Below are 17,500 nucleotides of genomic sequence, written 5' to 3' on the forward strand. Positions count from 1 at the left end.
ATAAGAGGGAGAGGTTAGACAAAAGAAGCTTTCCCAGAGGTCCCACCAAATGAATTCTTTCCATGTCCTTGACCACTGAGACAACACAGATGATAACTGGGGGAAACAGCTCCACTACTAGGGCTAGCGGTACAAAGGAAAGAGGTGTTGGGGTCATTAAAATGTCAAATATCAGAGGGACGGCCCCCATGCCGCTAGAGCTCAGATCTCTGAGGAGAGGGTATCACCCAACTGCCACAGGAGCTCAGAGGAGAGGCCCCAGGGAGCTGGGACTTAATCCTTTGAGAAGATGTAACCTGGCTGCTGCTAGCACCTCTGAGAGTTCGTGATGGGGGCTGGTTTGGGGAGTGTGGAAGCTGGAACCAATTATTACTGCCAGGTGACCATTGTTGGGGTGACACTGGCCAGGACAGCAAGCCCACAGGAAGAATGGGGTCCCTTTGCCCCTCCTTCTGCCTTCCAGTTTTCCTCCAGTGCCCCTGTTGACAGAGCCTAACAGGCAGAGGAGAAATGTGCGTTGTGTAGTCTTGAGTCCCAGCATCACAAAACGTGGAGAGTGGACTGGCACTGAGAGCTGAATAACCAGCGTGGCTGGTTTGCCTTGTGAGTAAGACGAGGTCTGAACTCGTAGAAACATTTCAGGACAGGCAAGCATTCAGGCTACTTGATTTGTTCTTGAAAATTAGTGGTTTGTTGGCCCTTGTGGTAGCAACTGTCACATAGAACTATGGTGTCTTCTGAGTTAGGTTCTTATCACATGTGGAAAATATCCAAGCCTTGGGCTCCACATGTTTCTTTGAGAAATTATTCTTAGACATAGATCAAAGGGTCATTGTTCCCTTAGGCTTTTTCCATCTCTCCTTTTTTGTAAGTGTTCTTACAAATTGACTAGAATTGAGGTTTTCTGGAGTGGGTGGAGCAGGCTCTAAGCCTGTTGGTGGTTTATGTGTAGAGAGAAGAACATGACATGTTGAGTTAGGGAGCTCTGGGTTCAAACCAGCTAGCTTTGTGACCTTGGGCAGTTTATTTAGCTTCTGTTAACTGTAGTTTCCTCATCAGAAAAGTACTGATAATACCACCTACCTGTCACAGTTGTTAAAAAGGACTGAATCATTGAATTAATAGATATTTATATATAGTACTTACAATTCTCAGGGCAACCACTGAGAAAAAGAACTTTAAAAATATTTGGTAAAAGAAATGGCAAGGGAATTAAAATAGCACACTAGAAAATATCTAACACGAAAGGAGGCAGTACTGGAGGAATTGAGGAAGAAAAGATATAGAGAAAACAAATGGCAGAATGGCAGAAGTAAGTCCTTCCTTATTGGTAATTACATTAAATGTAAAGGATTAACTTCTCCAGTTAAAAAGCAAAGATTGGCAAAATGGATTAAAAAACATGATCCAACTACATGTTGTTTAAGACACTCACTTGAATTTTAGACACGAATAGGTTTAAAGTAAAAAGATAGAAAAAGGCATTCAATGCAAACAATAACCAAAAGAGAGCAAGGGTAGCTATACTAATATCAGACAAAACAGACTTTAAGACAAAAATTGCTACCTGAGGCAGAGAAGGACATTATATAATGATAAAAGGTTCAATCCATCAAGAAGGTTCAATCCAGTATGTTCTATGCCTGTAACATAGTTAAATAAATAAACAAACACCCCTGCTACTGTTCCACTCTCACATAGCACTTGCAAAACCATAAACTAAGTTTAGTTCAGATGCTTCTTGTGTATGGTGATCCAACACAGACACCATTCCCTTCACAGTACAGGAGGCTTTTTTGAAATCCTAGGCTAAAAGCCTCCTTTCATCTGATGTTGAATTTCTCCCTGCCACATAGGTACGAAGACGCCCTAGTCCTCTTGCTCACGGAGGTGTTGAATCGAATCCAGTTCAGATACAACCAGGCCCAGTTGGAGGAGTTGGATGATGAGACACTGGATGACGATGTAAGCAGCATATCCTGATTGACCTTAATCATTGTCATGCTGTGGTATGAATCGAAATGGAGCCTTGGAACCCGTGGCCCTTTGCTCTGGAGATTATTTTTAAGCCAGAGTGGTCTTATGGTTTGAGTTATGCATTTGAAATTTGTATCCGACTGGTCTCTTTGGGTTCATTAACTGTAAAAAAAAAGTTTTACAGGCATTTACCTCTATGGACTAGAGAGGTAAGTAGAGAAAACCATATGTACAGTGAAAAGTGGTTTAGTAAGAACTCTGTGTTTACCTCCTGTTTCCCCTGCCTTGCATCCACACTCTGGGCAACAAATAAAAGCTAGCTGGATGCTGGTGGAAATAGTTAAAGAGACACTTAAATGATAAGGCTAGAATGAAAGGATGTCTCTTTTGACTATATATATTTTATAAACTGATACCTCTTAAAATCAATCTTGAATTTAATGATGCTGGTGTGCCCAACGTTTGTAAGGAAAATGTCTTTAAGGACACAACTCCAGTGTTCCTTTTTCTTAAGCACCATGCATTTAAAAAATTTCAATAAAAAAAAAAATTTCAGGTCACTGGTATGACTCTCAAAATAACAGCCACTGTGGTGTGGTCAAGACCTTGAGGGAAGCCATATTTGGGTTCAAAATAGCCTTATACTTCGAATCAGATGGCCTGGATTTGAATCTCTGCAACCCTGGGTAGGAAGGGGGTAGAGCTCTGGTCACTGAATTCCTCTAAGCTTTAATTTCCTCATCTCCCAAAAGTGGAAGGATATATCTGAACTGACCTATGATGACAGTTACACGTGAGGGTAGCAGCACATGTGGATGTACTGACCACGTGCCTGGTGGATAGTAGAGGCTTGGTGAATTTTAGCTTCACTTCCCGTTACCTGTTTGATATAGGCCAGTGCATCTCATATTTTAGCCTGGATAAGAATCACTGGGTCAGGTTGTTAAATAGACTTTGATTCAGGAAGTCTGGGGTGGGGGCACAGAGTTTGCATTTCTGACAAACCACCAGGAGATGCTGATGCTGCCTGTCTGAGGACCATACTTTGCCTGGCACTGGTGTGGTTGGTTATACTTATATGTGCTCAGTAACGGGCTGTCTCAGAAGGTAATGAACCAATTCCTATAGCTGGGATGACGTAAAGGGAACTTGAGCATTTCACAGGTGGCTTTTTAAAAATATCTTATTCCTATGACAATAGGGAGAAAAGTAGGTCATTCTATGTGGATCATTTGCTTTTTGAGGAAATAGCTTCTTGTGAAATTAATTCATTGGATTAAAAAAATTCTTTTAGCTTAGCTTTTTAAAGTACCAAAAAACCTGGTTCCATCATTTGCTATTTCTTCACATATTTTATGTCTGAGAGTGGACTTGAGGTTGAGGACAGGTTGGCAGGGAAGATGACGAGACTCTGCCTGTCTGGGAGAGCTGATCCTTCTGTGTTTGCCCCGCAGCAGCAGACAGAGTGGCAGCGGTACTTACGCCAGAGCTTGGAGGTAGTGGCCAAAGTGATGGAGCTCCTTCCCACACACGCCTTCTCAGCACTGGTAACTCACCACTTGGAGGGGAACGAAGAGCCTAATTATTTCCCTGCATATAGCACGAGTAGTAAGGCTTTTTTGCTCACCAGTATTATGAAATGTATATATTTTGAACAATAATAATTACCATAACTGACCCTCAAATTTAAAAATGTTAACATTTCCCCCAGATATTTTAAAATCAACATTTGGAAGCTCTGTTTTTCTTTCCCAAACTCTTGGGTGTAATATGAATTTTAATAATGCTTTCATCAGTAGCTCAGAAATGGCTAAGCCAAGTGGAAGATATATTTATAAAAATTACATCGTTGAAAAGTTAGCCTTTGTAAAGCTCACTCTTGACAAATTATTTGCTGGGTACTCTCTGCCTGTGTTTATGTGCTAGAATCCTTAGTCATAAGGACTGATTTCATTTACTAAGTGGTGTTTGTTATTTGAGGAGATTTCATTAAGTCCATCTCTCCTCTAGAGGCAAGATAATTTATTAGGGTCAGCTTTGCATTGCACAGCCCAGCTATATCTTGTATTCTCTTATGGAGAGTGCCATTTTATTTTGCCATCTGCCTTTCTTTGGGACCTGTCGTATTAACGTCTTAATTTTATCTTAATGGTGAGTTAGCAGCTTTAGAAAGAAGAGGTAGAGCTCTGGTTATGAAGGTCCTGTCTGCTAAATGAGTAAGGCAAACTGACTCCAAATAATTTGGCTGTCTTTTCACTCTGCCATGCACTTTAATAAGGCATATCTGCTATTTCTTTCAAAGGCAGGGTTTTCCTTGGACTTGAACGGAGGTGGGCCCTGTCTCAGAGCTCTAGAAGGTGTAGATCATTTGGGGGCTTGATGTCCTCTTTTAAGAACATAATAGTCATAATAATCATACCCAGCATCCAGAGCTTTGTTTAGAAAAAGTATAAAACTGGGGCCTCCCTGGTGGCTCAGTGGTTGGGAGTCCGCCTGCTGATGCAGGGACGCGGGTTCGTGCCCCGGTCCAGGAAGATCCCACATGCTGTGGAGCGGCTGGGCCCGTGGGCCATGGCCGCTGGGCCTGTGTGTCCGGAGCCTGTGCTCCGCGGCGGGAGAGGCCACAACAGTGAGGGGCCCGCGTACCGCAAAAAATAAAAAAAAATAAAAAATAGAAAAAGTATCAAACTTGTGTGTTATTTTCTTTCTTATTCCAAATATTAACTGGTGGTTTCAATTGTAGAAATTGTCGGGGGTGGGAAGTGCTGAAGGGTGCCACCTCTTCTTGGCTGCATATAAAGCTTCCCAGAGAAAAGTTTTTTATCCTGTTCCTCCCCACCATAGGTACTACTTTCATTGTTGAAATGCTGTTACAATTCGCATTTATGCTGTGTGTTTTTTGTTTTTTAGTTTTTAAATCTTTGTTTCTTTGTTTTCAGTTTCCAGTTCTTCAGGACAATTTAGAAGTTTATCTGGGGTTACAGCAGTTTATAGTTACTTCAGCGTCAGGTAAACTGGCTTTTATTTTCTAATTTAATGTTCAGAAAAAATTGGACTCATATTTAATTACTGCCTTCTGTGTTGTCAGAACATGCTTTCTCCACTGCCCCCTCCCTACTGCTCCCTCTCTCTCCATTTCTAAACAGGGAAAATTAAAAAACAAAACAAAACAAAAAAAATCATGATTAAAAAGGAGCTTTGGGGGAGGTAAGAGATGAGGCTGTGACCACATATACCAAAGAGGCGTCTCAGTGAGAGAAAGGAAGCTGGTTTGGAGCAAAGAGGTAGGACTTTTAAAAAACCCTAGTGATTAGAATATTTCTCTGTGTCCTTTAAACCAGCTAGTACACTAGAAAAAAATGGTCTTGGACTTTCCTGCGATGGGTTTGTTCTTCTCTGGCTTTTAGAATCAGGAGGACATGGGAGCAACTCTGCAGCAGGTGGACTGGTAGATCTCACCCTCAGGGATGGTTAGCTCTCCTGTGTCAACAGCCCTGAGTGTAGCCAGTTGGAAAGATTTTGGCCTGCTGTTGGCAGGTTTCACCAGCTTGGGGTTTAGGGTTAGCATTTTTTGGTTATTTTGTTAATAATAATGATAAAATAATAGCTTCTATTTGTAGAACACACATTGCATGCCAGGCACCATGTTATTTGCTTATGTTATTTACTTCTTTCAGCTGGCCTGTGAGGTGTAAGTACTAATAATAGTTCTCCTGTTTTACAGAAGAGGAAATTAATGTTCAGAGATGTTAGTTTACCCAAGGTCACGTGGCTTGTTGGTGCTAGTACCAAGATGGTATAATAGGGAATAATAAAAAGTTGAATTAACCAAAATCTGACATTCATTCTGCCAGCTGAGAAAACACACACACACACACACACGCACGCACGCACGCACGCATGCATCATTTCACACTGCTCTTCCTCACAGTTTTCCTTACAGGAGTTATGCCTGGCCCTGGCCGGGCTCCCCTCTGTTGTGTAACTCTTGTTTCAGCCTGGCACAGAGCTGTCCAGGGTGTAGCCCATTGCCTGGATGAGCTTGTTATTTGTGGCAGAGCCTCCCCAAGAGGCTCCTTCTGAGGCTGCCCTTCTTGGTGGCCTGTGACGGCTTGTTTCCATGACTATATTAGCTTCTGAATAATCCACTGGGCCCCAGGAGGTTGATGGGACTTGGCATGCCCCAGCTTCAGGCCCTGATTGTGTAGATAGGGTAAGAACAGCTTATGCAGAACTTTAAAAAGACCACTTTTCAAAGCAAATGCACCTGTAAAATGCTGTCAGCATTTATGGATATTTGACTGTGTACAAATGCTACAGATGTTTCCAGAATCCATTCTTGGGAAAAATCGTACTGTGGTGATCTCTCCCTCAGGGCCACTATTCAAATTAGAATATACTCAGGACCCTAAAGACATTCTTGATCTTAAAAAAAAAAAAGTCGAGCGTGTATTCCTTTCCCCCAGAATTGACCTCTAAATTCAGTGTTAGTAGCTGACTTTTTTTTACGTTACATTGAGTCGGTCTTCAGGTGAAAACCTGCAGTGATTCTTTTTTTTTTTTTTTTTTTTTGGTACGCGGGCCTCTCACTGCTCTGGCCTCTCCCATTGTGGAGCACAGGCTCCGGACGCGCAGGCTCTGCGGCCATGGCTCACGGGCCCAGCCGCTCCGCATGTGGGATCCTCCCAGACCGGGGCATGCACCCGCGTCCCCTGCATCGGCAGGCGGACTCTCAACCACTGCGCCACCAGGGAAGCCCCCTGCAGTGATTCTTAAGTCCTTTTTCTGAGACATAATTGATAACTTAGAGCTTCTTATCTGAGAAGGATAATCTGAATGATTTTTCCCTAAATGAAATATCATATGCCCGCTCTCATTGCCGCCCATTTACTGGCAATTTCACAGTGCACTTGGCTCTTCCAGGTCATTTCTAAACCTCATCCCTAGCACTGATCCTTGGTGCATATACCCCAGTGGCAGAACCTCTCAGCCCAGAGAAATCCTTATTTCCTGTTTTAAAATGAGCTCTCTTATCCATGACAAAGCAAAAGCCAAGTTTCCAATGCAAAGGCTATTAAAAAAATGGAAACTCTGAGTACGTTTTGTTCCTTGGTTCCCATGGTCATTTACCCCTCATATAACCTCCATGCTATATTAGTCAGCCTTACTGCCTCTTACCAGAAACTACGTTCTCTTTCCCCTGATGGGTTATGGCCCATTCCTTTCATTTGCATTGACCTTCTCCTGGCCTGAATTCCAGAGCCTGTGAGATGGGAGTCTTACTCTTTACTCTGCTTCTGCTGATCCTCCTGCTTCTACTTCCTCAGTAAAGTCCAAGGCAAAACATGCTGTCCCTGTGGTAGGTACATCAGTCACTGTGCCTCCTCCCGTACCCCTGGGAGTCATCCTTTGCCCTCGCTGTTTGTCTGTCCCTTTTGTGGTTTGAAAAATCCTCAGAGCCCTGTTGTGCCCCGAGTGCTGCATTTGTGTCTTTATGTGGCCCTCAGGTATCCATTTTGTAGGTGATTGCCTTCTGCCACCCCTCACTGAGATCTTCCCTCATTGGGGCAATATTTCTGCTCTAAGCAGCCCTGTTAATTTTTCTGTTTAGCTGTGCAAACTTCCCTGCCTAAGAGATTGCTCCAACTACAATATATAGATTTTTGGACTTAAATTCTTTGTTCTGCTTAGGTTCGTTTATGACTTGTTTGTTCTCTCAGAGTGGAATACCTTAAATGCTAATTTTTATACCTTTATCTCCCAGACTCCCCCCCCCTCCAAAAAAAAAAAAAAAAAAAAAGAAGAAGAGAAAGAAAGACCGAATTATATTTAACATTAAGATGTTTCTTTCCAGGGCAGTGATTTGCCAGTGAGCTGTTCTTTGGATGTGGCTTAGGTACATCTAGACAGCTGCAGGGTGACTTGCTTTCTGTAAGATAGGACTTCAGTGTGGCCATGATATTTTCTATTTCTGAAACCTGTACCTAGCAGTGTTCTCCCCTGCAGGCTCCACTTTGCGGATGTTCTATGCTGTTGACTGGAGGAGGGAGGGAACGAAGCCTTAGCCAAATAGAAGAAAATGTGGGTTGATTTGAACAGCTTTTCACAATGGGAACTCTAGCCTGCCCCCTCAGGTTGAGGTGTGGTACCTTGCATGATTTTTTGGCGGTGGTGGTAGTATGTGGTTTCCAGGCTGGGGGGCAGGGGCTGGAGACTGATTTAGGGTACTTACTGCCTGTATGTTTGTCTGCCTTGCAGACGGAGCAGGGAAGAGCCAACTGCCATTTTGATTAATATGAACCTTGAATGGCACATATGTTTTAAGTTGAATTATGTGGAATTGTAGTTTTGTTAGGTCAGAAACGGTCAAGTATCAGCAATTTCATATGGTTCAAACTAATAGTTTAAGACACACATAGCATTTGCAAGCTGTTTTTCATTTTAGGTGCTGCTTTTTGTCAGACAAATTAGGGTAGGTTCAGAGGGGAGTGATCAGGATGGCAAGGATTCTCGAGGGAGGGTGACACAGAGAATGGAAGGGGCCCTGGGGTGTATTTCAGCCAAGAGGAGACTGGCAAGAGTGTGACCCCTCTCTCCATATGTCCCCAAGACTGTCATGTGTCGGCAGGCTTAGGCTTGTTTTTCTCCCCTCAAAGGGCGGGACCAGGGGTAATAAGGAGCAATTATAGGGAGACCCCTGTGTTTTTGACCAAGCTGTCCAAAGATGGAAGACTCCCTCAAGAGGCATTGGGCTCTCTAGTATTCAGTTGAGGTGTCCAGGAAGAGGCTGGAGGGGCAAGGCTGGGGGAAGGCCATGCTTCAGATGTATGCATGGATGCAGGGGCCAAAGGGGAAGAGGGGCAGGCCTGGTCACCATGACTTTTAAGCTGTCTCATGACCATCTACTAGGGAAACATGATTTAGTGTGGTGTTTTGGTTTGGTTTTTAAAAGAGAAACACAGAATGTTTTCCTTCATGCTTAAAATATTTAAGAACCTAGTTCTTAGGTTGTACCTAAGGGTACCTAGTTCTTGGTATTTAGTACAGTGAATAAGTTGAAACCGACTCGTCAGGGTAGAGCTCGGTGGGAGATGGGGTGGAAGATGAGGATGGGTACATGCAGGGAGCGTGAGGGGCCACTGATGCAGATTTGAAACCTGTCCACGTTGCTCTCTGAACGAAGAGCTGGCCTCATCTCTTTTGAAGCCTGTACCACCACCACATCCAGTTCCAGGGTATGTTTTTCTTAAGGGTTTATTTCCCACAGAGCCCTAAGGCTTGGTTGGTCTGCATACAGGTGGAACAACAGGTTTTCGTTTACTCTGGGCAATAACCCTGAACATCCTTGACATTCAGAAGGTGTGTAACTGTGGCACTTTTGTTAACTGGGAGAGGAGAGTCGAGAGGCATTTTTCCCTCTCATGTGACCAAGCACGACCAGAACCACTTCTTGGTTCTGTGTGTTCTGTGGGCTCCTCTGGCTGGAGGTGTGGGATGCTCACCCTCCTGCTCTGACTAGGGGAGCTGGCCCACCCTCCTTAGACACCCACCCAGCGGCCTTGGCAGGGCTGCCTGAGGCTGAGAAGCCCACTCCGTGTTTCTGCACCTAGGCTCTGCTCTCCACGGGGAGTGTTGCAAGCGGACAGGTGATCGGGCAGGTCAGGGCCGGCTTTGTCACTGGCTCTCTCCTTGAGTTGCCCCTTCCTTTTGTTCTTCTGCTCCTTGGGGTGTGACCCACTGTAACAACACCCTGGTCACAGTGTCCCCTTTTCCAGGCTCCTGTCCTTCCTTCGGGGCTGTCACAGGCTCTCTTCCGGCCTCAGCACTTGGAAGTCAGTGTAGGAGCTGAGGCATCGAACTTGCTGCTTCACCCCCGGTCTCTTAGGTGTCATCCTTCCTTTTTCTTCTCCACCAGTGTCGCTTATCCATATTCACGTTTACCTAGTAAAGTGAATGCTCCCAAGGGCAGTATGAGAAAATTCAGGCCCCCAGGACTCTCTCTCCTGCTCTAGTTAGCTCTCTGTTCTGTGTGTCAAATTCAGTCGTACATCTGTGGTCACTCATTCTGTACCAGGTGCCGTGCTGGCTGCTGGGCAGAGCCCCTCACCACGAAGGAGTTCACAGTCAGTGAGGAGACAGACTTATAAATCAGTAGTTTATCTCCTTACGCACGGGGTACCCTGGGGGGGATGTAGGAGGGGAAGTGAGTTCCCTCTGTTGGGGGAGTGGGGAAGGAAGGCTTTCCAGGAGAGGCGATACTTAGGTGAGCCTGCAGGCTATATGAGGGCCGTGAGGTGTGCGTGGCCAGAGAGTGACGTGGGGACTCCAGGCAGAGACCCCAGCTTGTGTAGAGTTGCAGAAACGAGGCACCAGGGGGTCATCAGTGGGTCCAGGTGATAGAGTGGGATCGGAGGAGGAGGTGAAGTCACAGAGACCTCAGCTGAAGCTGGGGAGGTTGGGATTTTCCCTTTTGGCCAGAGGGAGCCCCAGAAGGGTTTGGCACCTTGCCTGCTGGGAGCTTTGTGCTTAAATCTGGGTTCTAGGAAGATGCCGTGGAGCGCCATGTCGGGGGAGGTTCCTGCCTCTAGCAGAGTAAAATCATGAAGTGGCAGTGGCTGGAAAAGGTTCGAAAAGTATTTAGGGAGTGGATGGATTGCAGGTGCCCTATGGCAGTGATCTTACTGTTACTGCCTCTCCCTCCCTCCTCCTGGATGCAGGAGGAAGACTTGGTCAGACGGAGAGCGCTTTCTCTGGCTTGGCAATAATTAATATATTTTGTAGACCTGTGTGGGGAGAGGGGTCCAAAGGGCAAGGATGTGGCTGCATTGAGGATGTTGTTGTCCTTCATCTTTGTTTCCTCCTTGCTCAACTTGAAGAAATGTTGAAGGAAAGTTTCAGGCCTTAGAAAATCACTAGCTCTTTGTTTTATTCATTATTAATTACAAACACTGAATAATGTTTTATAGTTTATAGGGTTTTTACACATTCTAATTCAGCCCTTACTATAGTGAATTAGATAGTAGGGCTTGTTTCCATTTTAAAGATGAAGAAACTGAGACTTAGAGGGCTCTCTGAGGCACAGAGCTTGCACGTGGCAGGGAACCTGTGTCTTCTGAATCCCAACTCCTGTGCCTTTGGTCCATATGGTGCTACCTGCGAACCTGGGGTGGAGTGCTGAGTGCACCCTGTTCTTTGAACCCTGTCAGCCCATGGAGACTCCATTCTGCACCAGGGCCATTTGCAGAAAGCCCGCAGAGTTGCATAGACTTAGCTTAGGAGTCTAGCTCTGCCCTGGAAATACGACCCATGTTAGGCAAGTTACTGGGCCCCCCTGGGTGTGTTTCCTTGTATGTGAAATTGGCGGTGTCATTCCTCACAGGATCCAGAGGAATCCAGTCATGGATCAGATCGGTCCATGTGAGCACGGCCCGGGCTATCAGTTGTCTCTGTTTCTCCCTCTGGCCTTGGGGTGCATGTGGGTCTGGCTGTAGGTGGAGCCTGCCCAGTTTCCCTGCTTGGTACTGGGAAGCAGCCTGTGGGTTGCTATGTTTCAAAAATTGGTTTTGCTGAATGTGGCTTGCCTGGATGAGCAGTTATCTGTAGCGGCAATTAAAGCATGTTCTTCCTGTTGAAAAACCATCTGAAGTGTTATGTTCCAGGACACAGGTTGAACATCACAGCAGAGAACGACTGCCGGCGGCTGCACTGTTCCCTGCGAGACCTGAGCTCCCTCCTGCAGGCTGTGGGCCGCCTAGCCGAGTACTTCATCGGGGACGTGTTCGTCGTGCGCTTCAGCGACGCCCTCACGGTGGTGGAGAGGTGGGTGGGCAGTTACAGCATGGAGCTCAGCTTACCTGCTTGTGTGAGGAACAGCTGTTGCCAGGCAGCTCTGCTCTGGCGCCAGGTGAATTGAGGCTCTGCCACATACAGGGGAGTGTGGAGCCGTCACTGACCCTCTCTGAACTTCAGGTCCCTCATCTGTAAAATGGAGTGGACGTAGTATCCTGTAGGTTTATTGTGAGAATTACATGAGGTAAGGCACTGAGCACAGGGCCTAGTATGTAGCAAACAGTAAATAAAAGCTGTTATTTCATAGACGATCTTATATTTAAAGACAGGAGTAACCTCAGAAGAAACCAGGTGAGGTCATAAAGAGACATGAAGGAAGCCATATTAATAAAAGGACAAACACATAGGCAGTAGGCACTATCCGAGTAGGCAGCCAGAGGCCAGAGGCGGGACCTTTTCTGATCCTTTTAGAATGGGACTGGTTTTTCCAGTCCTCTTAGGGTCCTGAGGATTTGAAGCTGGGCAGCCTCCAAGCCTGACCTGAGGGGTGGATCCCAGCCTTCCCACCACCAAGCTCCTTTTACTCCTGCTTCCTCGAGGGTCCCCCACAGGGTTTACGGCTGCATTTGTTGAAGACCATTTCCTACTACCTAGTCTGCCCCCTCCCTTCTCATGAACTCATACATTTAAAAAGTCATATGCTTAAAATAAAAGTGACAGGAGGTTTTCAGATCATTTCAAGGTAACCAGTGAGTTGATTCAATCAAAACTGGGTGGGTGTGGGTCCAGCCGAAAGTTGAGAGACACCTGGTACTTTCATTTACCCAGTAGCTGTATTGTTGGTAACACATGAGGGGTAGCTGGGGCTCAAGCCTAATTACTTGCATGCCAGATTTTTCTTTAACTGTTACTCTTAGCTTAAAAGCAGCAATAACTAAGAATTTTAAATAAATCTTGAAAAGCCAGATTAATATTAATAATAAAAGCAGCATACAGTAATAGGAAATTTTCAAAAGTAATTTTGTACATTTTCTTTCATTCTATACTTTGAGGGACAGGTATTGTCATTTTATCTGAGTAAATTCTGGCCCAGAGAGGGTGAGTGCCTTACCTCAGGTCACACAGTTCATGAGTGGAAGCACAGGTACTTTAACCAGTTTCCTGAGTCCAAATACTGTGCTCTTTCCAAACCACAGAGCTTCTACTTCAAGTTCTTTTTCCTCTTTTTCCTGCACTAGGCCTGTTTCCACTGATGGTTAGTAGGAACAGAACATGTCCTTCTGTCTGAAATCTATATTTAATTTAAACTTAAGCAGTATATTATATCCATCAGTCATTTCAACTTCATAGTGAAATGACTGTTCAGACATCCTGGATTGCTATTTTATAGGTCCTTATAGATATATCTTTCTGCACTGCTTAGGTTTTCAGGCTCAGTACGTAAAGATACTTTGCTGTTTTGTCTTCATTTAGAATAAAGTGTGAGAGACGCCTCCTTGTTATGGCTATGTGATCTTAATAGCCACTGTGATTAGCAGTGTTTTCACTTACAGGTTACATAAAACAAACCTAATATTAAGATTGCTAAACATAGAAATATTAAAAGATGTTCATTTTTAGTATAGAACAACGTTAAAGAATGCCGTTGAATGAAGAAACAGAATGTAAAGTCACATGTGGTACGATTTCACTTATATGAGGTACTTAGAGTAGTCAAAATTATAGCGACAGAAAATAGAAGGCTGGTTGCCGGGGTGGGAGGGGTATGGAGAGTTATTATTTAATGGGTACTGAGGTGCAGTTTTACAAGATGAAAGTGTAATGGAGATGGGTGGTGGGGGTGGTAGCACGTTGTGAATATATTTAATACCACTGAACTGTACACTTATTGTATGAATGTGAAAAATGTGGGGCAGCTTAAAGAATTAAATACTGGCTGCTCATTGGCGTCTTACTTATTGATGGTGACTGATTTGATGCCTAGTTATTGCCACCACCACACCCCACTTCCTAGGACTTCAGATTGAGGACCCTTGGCTCTTTTACCCTTATGTCCTTGACTGACTAGAAATTCGTCTTTCTGACTGCTCCCCAACCCTGAATAACTTGTGTCTCGAGCTTGTGGTTTTGTAACAAAGTCCTGCTTTCTCCCCACCATCAGAGAGGAACATTTTTCAGAGTATGGTCCACATGCATCAGAGTCCCCTGCTGCTTTTCAAAGATGCACATTTCCAGACCCCCCTCAATGCTAGAGAGTCAGTCTGTGGGGTAGCACCAGCGAGCTGCATTTGTAATTAGTTCCCCAGTTGATTCTTATGCTCAGTGAAGTTTGAGACCCTCCTCACTGTTGGATTGGGGGAGAGAAACATGCACCGTCTTCCCTGGCGTCCCCCTCAGACCTGCTCCCAGGTTTCCTTACAGAGTAAGCACAGAGAGAACCTAGCCAGATCTCTAGTTTTTTTGGTTTGTTTGTCTATGTTTACTCAGAAAGGAATGTCTGTCTCTAGTGAAAGATGCATTTCCCATTTCCCACTAGAGCTGGCTGTTAGTTATTGTATTTAATGTTTGTTTGTACTGATATATAGTGAGCCCTTGGGCAACCAGTGGGCTCAGTAACTTGCTTCTCAAAGAATTGTGCTTGAAGTTAAAAATACCTTAATCTATTTTAGAAACTTTTGTGGCCTCCCTCCCCCCCACCCCATTTCAACTCTTCAGAAAGTTAAAAAATTGTGTAGGAAATACCCATAGATTCTACAGTGAATATTTTGCTGTATTTTCTTTATCATATACCTATCCGCCTGAAACATTCACTTTTTTTCTAATTTTTGTTATTGTGGTAAAATACACATAACATAAAAATTTCCATCCTAATCATTTTTATTGTATATATTGTTACATTATGTTCTCTGTGTTGGATATTTATATTGTTTTCAATGTAAGTAACGCTTTAGTTGGTATCTTAGTATATAAATCTTTATGCACATCTCAGATTATGTCTTTGGGATAAAGTTGAAGACCTGGTCTGGATTCTTTTTGATTGAAAAAAAGTCTGTCCTCGAGACCTGGTACCTAGTCCATTTTGTCTATTCTGGTCCATAAGCTGAATGTTTTTTCTTATATTCTTCTTTGCCAACAGGCTGGTCAAAGTCACTTTGTATGGATCTCAGATAAAATTGTACAACATTGAGACTGCCGTGCCATCAGTATTGAAGCCTGATCTCATTGATGTGTAAGTATAGTTAGATGTTCGTGTATTCTCAGAAAGACTTTGTTGTCTGGCCCCAATTGATTTACAGATAAAAAGGGACTGTAGTGGCTGCCATGAAAAGGTGAAAAACTCCCACCTCCAAACCTAGAAAGATAAAGATTGATGATATCTCGGGGCCGGGGTGGTTGGAGTGAATGGAATTCATCGGGCAGATGAGAGCTGGCAGCAGAAGGTATGTGGAGTAGGCATTTCAGGAGGAAAGAACAGCACATGCCAAGCCACAGAAGTGTTCCAGAGTCACACAGTTAGGGACGTGGTGAGCAGTTGGTGTGGTGGGACATGGGGCTGGATAGGCATGTTAGGGCTAAGTGTTTCACCTTGAATGCCATGACTCTTACCCTGTAGACCAGTGACTGAAACTGCAGGGTACAGGAGAATGGCTTGGGAAACATATTCCCTCAGAGATTCTGATTGTAGCAGGATGGCATAAGCCTCGGGTATTTACATACTAAACAAGAACCTCAAGTGATTTTGAAAGCGGGGCATTCAGGGACCACACTTTGAGAAACTTTACAGACAGTGAAAAGCCATTAGGAAAGTGACATATGGAAGGGATAGAGGAATGGGAACTGGAGATCGGGCCATATCCCAGAGATTACACTGCCCAGAAGGCTTGCTCTAGACTAGAGCAGGAGTTGGCAAGCTATGGCCTGTGCCAAATCCAGCCCACTGCCAGCTTATGTAAATAGTTAATTGGAACACAGCCATTCCCGTTCATTTACGTATTATCTATGAGCTGCTTTCAGTGGCAGAGTTGAATAGTTCTGAACAAGAGTGGATGGCCTATAAAACCTGAAATATTTATACTCTGGTTTTTGCAGAAAAAGTCTCTGACCCCTGTTCTAGAGCATTCTTGAGCTTCAAATTAGATAAATAATACAGTCTTATTTACTGTGGTTGTTTAAAAAAATATATTTTTTTAAATATTGCTTTCCTTTTTGAGAATTTAGAGAAAGCTTCTCCCAAGAAAAATGCTAATTTGCTCATAAACACAACTCCTTGAACACAATTTCAGGAAGTTTTAGAGCTCCTCCCTTCAGCCTTAAGGAGCTCTGTAAGTTTGATAGATTGATTGAAATTCTTAGGAACCCGCCCCCCCACCCCACCCCAAGACGCACTTTGATGTCTTCCTCCTTACTTTTGGTACTTACTTTTTGATCAATGGATTCTAAAGATAAAATACAAAATAACTGCTTTGTCACTATGAATATCAAATTCCCAATATTTATATTTCCTTACTTTAAAGTACTTAGTACCTTCTCTTACCTAACTTATTTTGAAAAAGTTCAAATCTATAGAAAAGGGGAAAATAGAATGAACACCCATATACTATACTCTCAAGCTAGATTCATCAATGATAAATATTTTGCCACATTTGCTGTTTTTTTTTTTTTAATTTATTTTATTTATTTATTTATTTTTGGCTGCATTGGGTCTTCATTGCTGCATGCAGGCTTTCTCTAGTTGTGGCGAGCTACTCTTCGTTGCACTGCCAGGCTTCTCATTGTGGTGGCTTCTCTTGTTGTGGAGCACAATCTCTAGGTGCATCGGCTCAGTAGCTGTGGCATGTGGGCTCAGTAGTTGTGGCTCGCAGGTTCTAGAGCACAGGCTCAGTAGCTGTGGTGCACGGGCTTAGTTGTTCTGCAGCATGTGGGATCTTCCCGGACCAGGGTTCGAACCCGTGTCCCCTGCATTGGCAGGCGGATTCTTAACCACTGCGCCATCAGGGAAGCCCTGCTGTTTTTTTTTTCTTGTGCTTCTGTCTCTATACACAAGTGCACACACATACGTTTTTTGTGTGTGAACTGTTTGAAAATAAATTGCAAACAACACATCACTTCACATGTATATCCTTCAGCATGTATCCCCTAGGAACATTCTCCTATGTAACCATAATACCATTGTCAACACTCAAAAACTTTCATAGATACAATAATGTCAGTAAGTATGTAAGTATGTTTCCTATTTTTAAGTGTATATGTATATATATTCCGTATGCAAATTTCCCTAATTGTCCCAAGAATGTCCTTTTTACATATATATTTATAGACATACATTTTTTGGATCTGAGTTCTAACTAATGAATCACACATTATGTGTGTCTCCTGTAGCCTATACCAGTTCCCCAAATTGTGCATGTTTGGGAGGGGTGGGGTGGAGAGAGAGACTGACTTTCTGGAGATCCAGATCTTAATGTTTTGTTTTGTTTTGTTTTTTAAGAAAATCTTAATCTGGATTTGTCTAGTTGTTTTTCTCTGTATTTGATTGAGGTTAAACATTTTAGCAAGAATATTGCATAGGAGATGACATGTCCTTCTTGCATCATATCTAGAGGCACTTGACGTCAGTTTGCCCTGGGATTGTTGATATCGAGTTTGGTTTTTAAATAGTGTCTGCCTGTAACCTAGCTACATCGAAAGGTCCTAGAAGCAGTGACACTCCAGTAGCAATGCTACCTCTAGTACT

At 43.8% G+C, this 17,500-nt stretch overlaps 1 protein-coding gene across 1 annotated transcript in view; it reads left to right on the plus strand.

The window, feature by feature from the left end:
• XPO6 (exportin 6) overlaps window positions 1–17,500 on the plus strand; it is a 73,743-nt gene that overhangs the window by 37,545 nt on the left and 18,698 nt on the right. Inside the window, exons 9-13 of the mRNA XM_007452819.1 lie at window positions 1,857–1,965; window positions 3,432–3,524; window positions 4,917–4,986; window positions 11,637–11,796; window positions 14,903–14,995. Coding sequence (XP_007452881.1) covers window positions 1,857–1,965; window positions 3,432–3,524; window positions 4,917–4,986; window positions 11,637–11,796; window positions 14,903–14,995 — 525 coding nt within the window. The remainder of the gene's footprint in view (window positions 1–1,856; window positions 1,966–3,431; window positions 3,525–4,916; window positions 4,987–11,636; window positions 11,797–14,902; window positions 14,996–17,500) is intronic.

The sequence above is a fragment of the Lipotes vexillifer genome, unplaced genomic scaffold (assembly GCF_000442215.2).
Source record: "Lipotes vexillifer unplaced genomic scaffold, Lipotes_vexillifer_v1.1 scaffold426, whole genome shotgun sequence".
Lineage (NCBI taxonomy): Eukaryota > Metazoa > Chordata > Mammalia > Artiodactyla > Lipotidae > Lipotes > Lipotes vexillifer.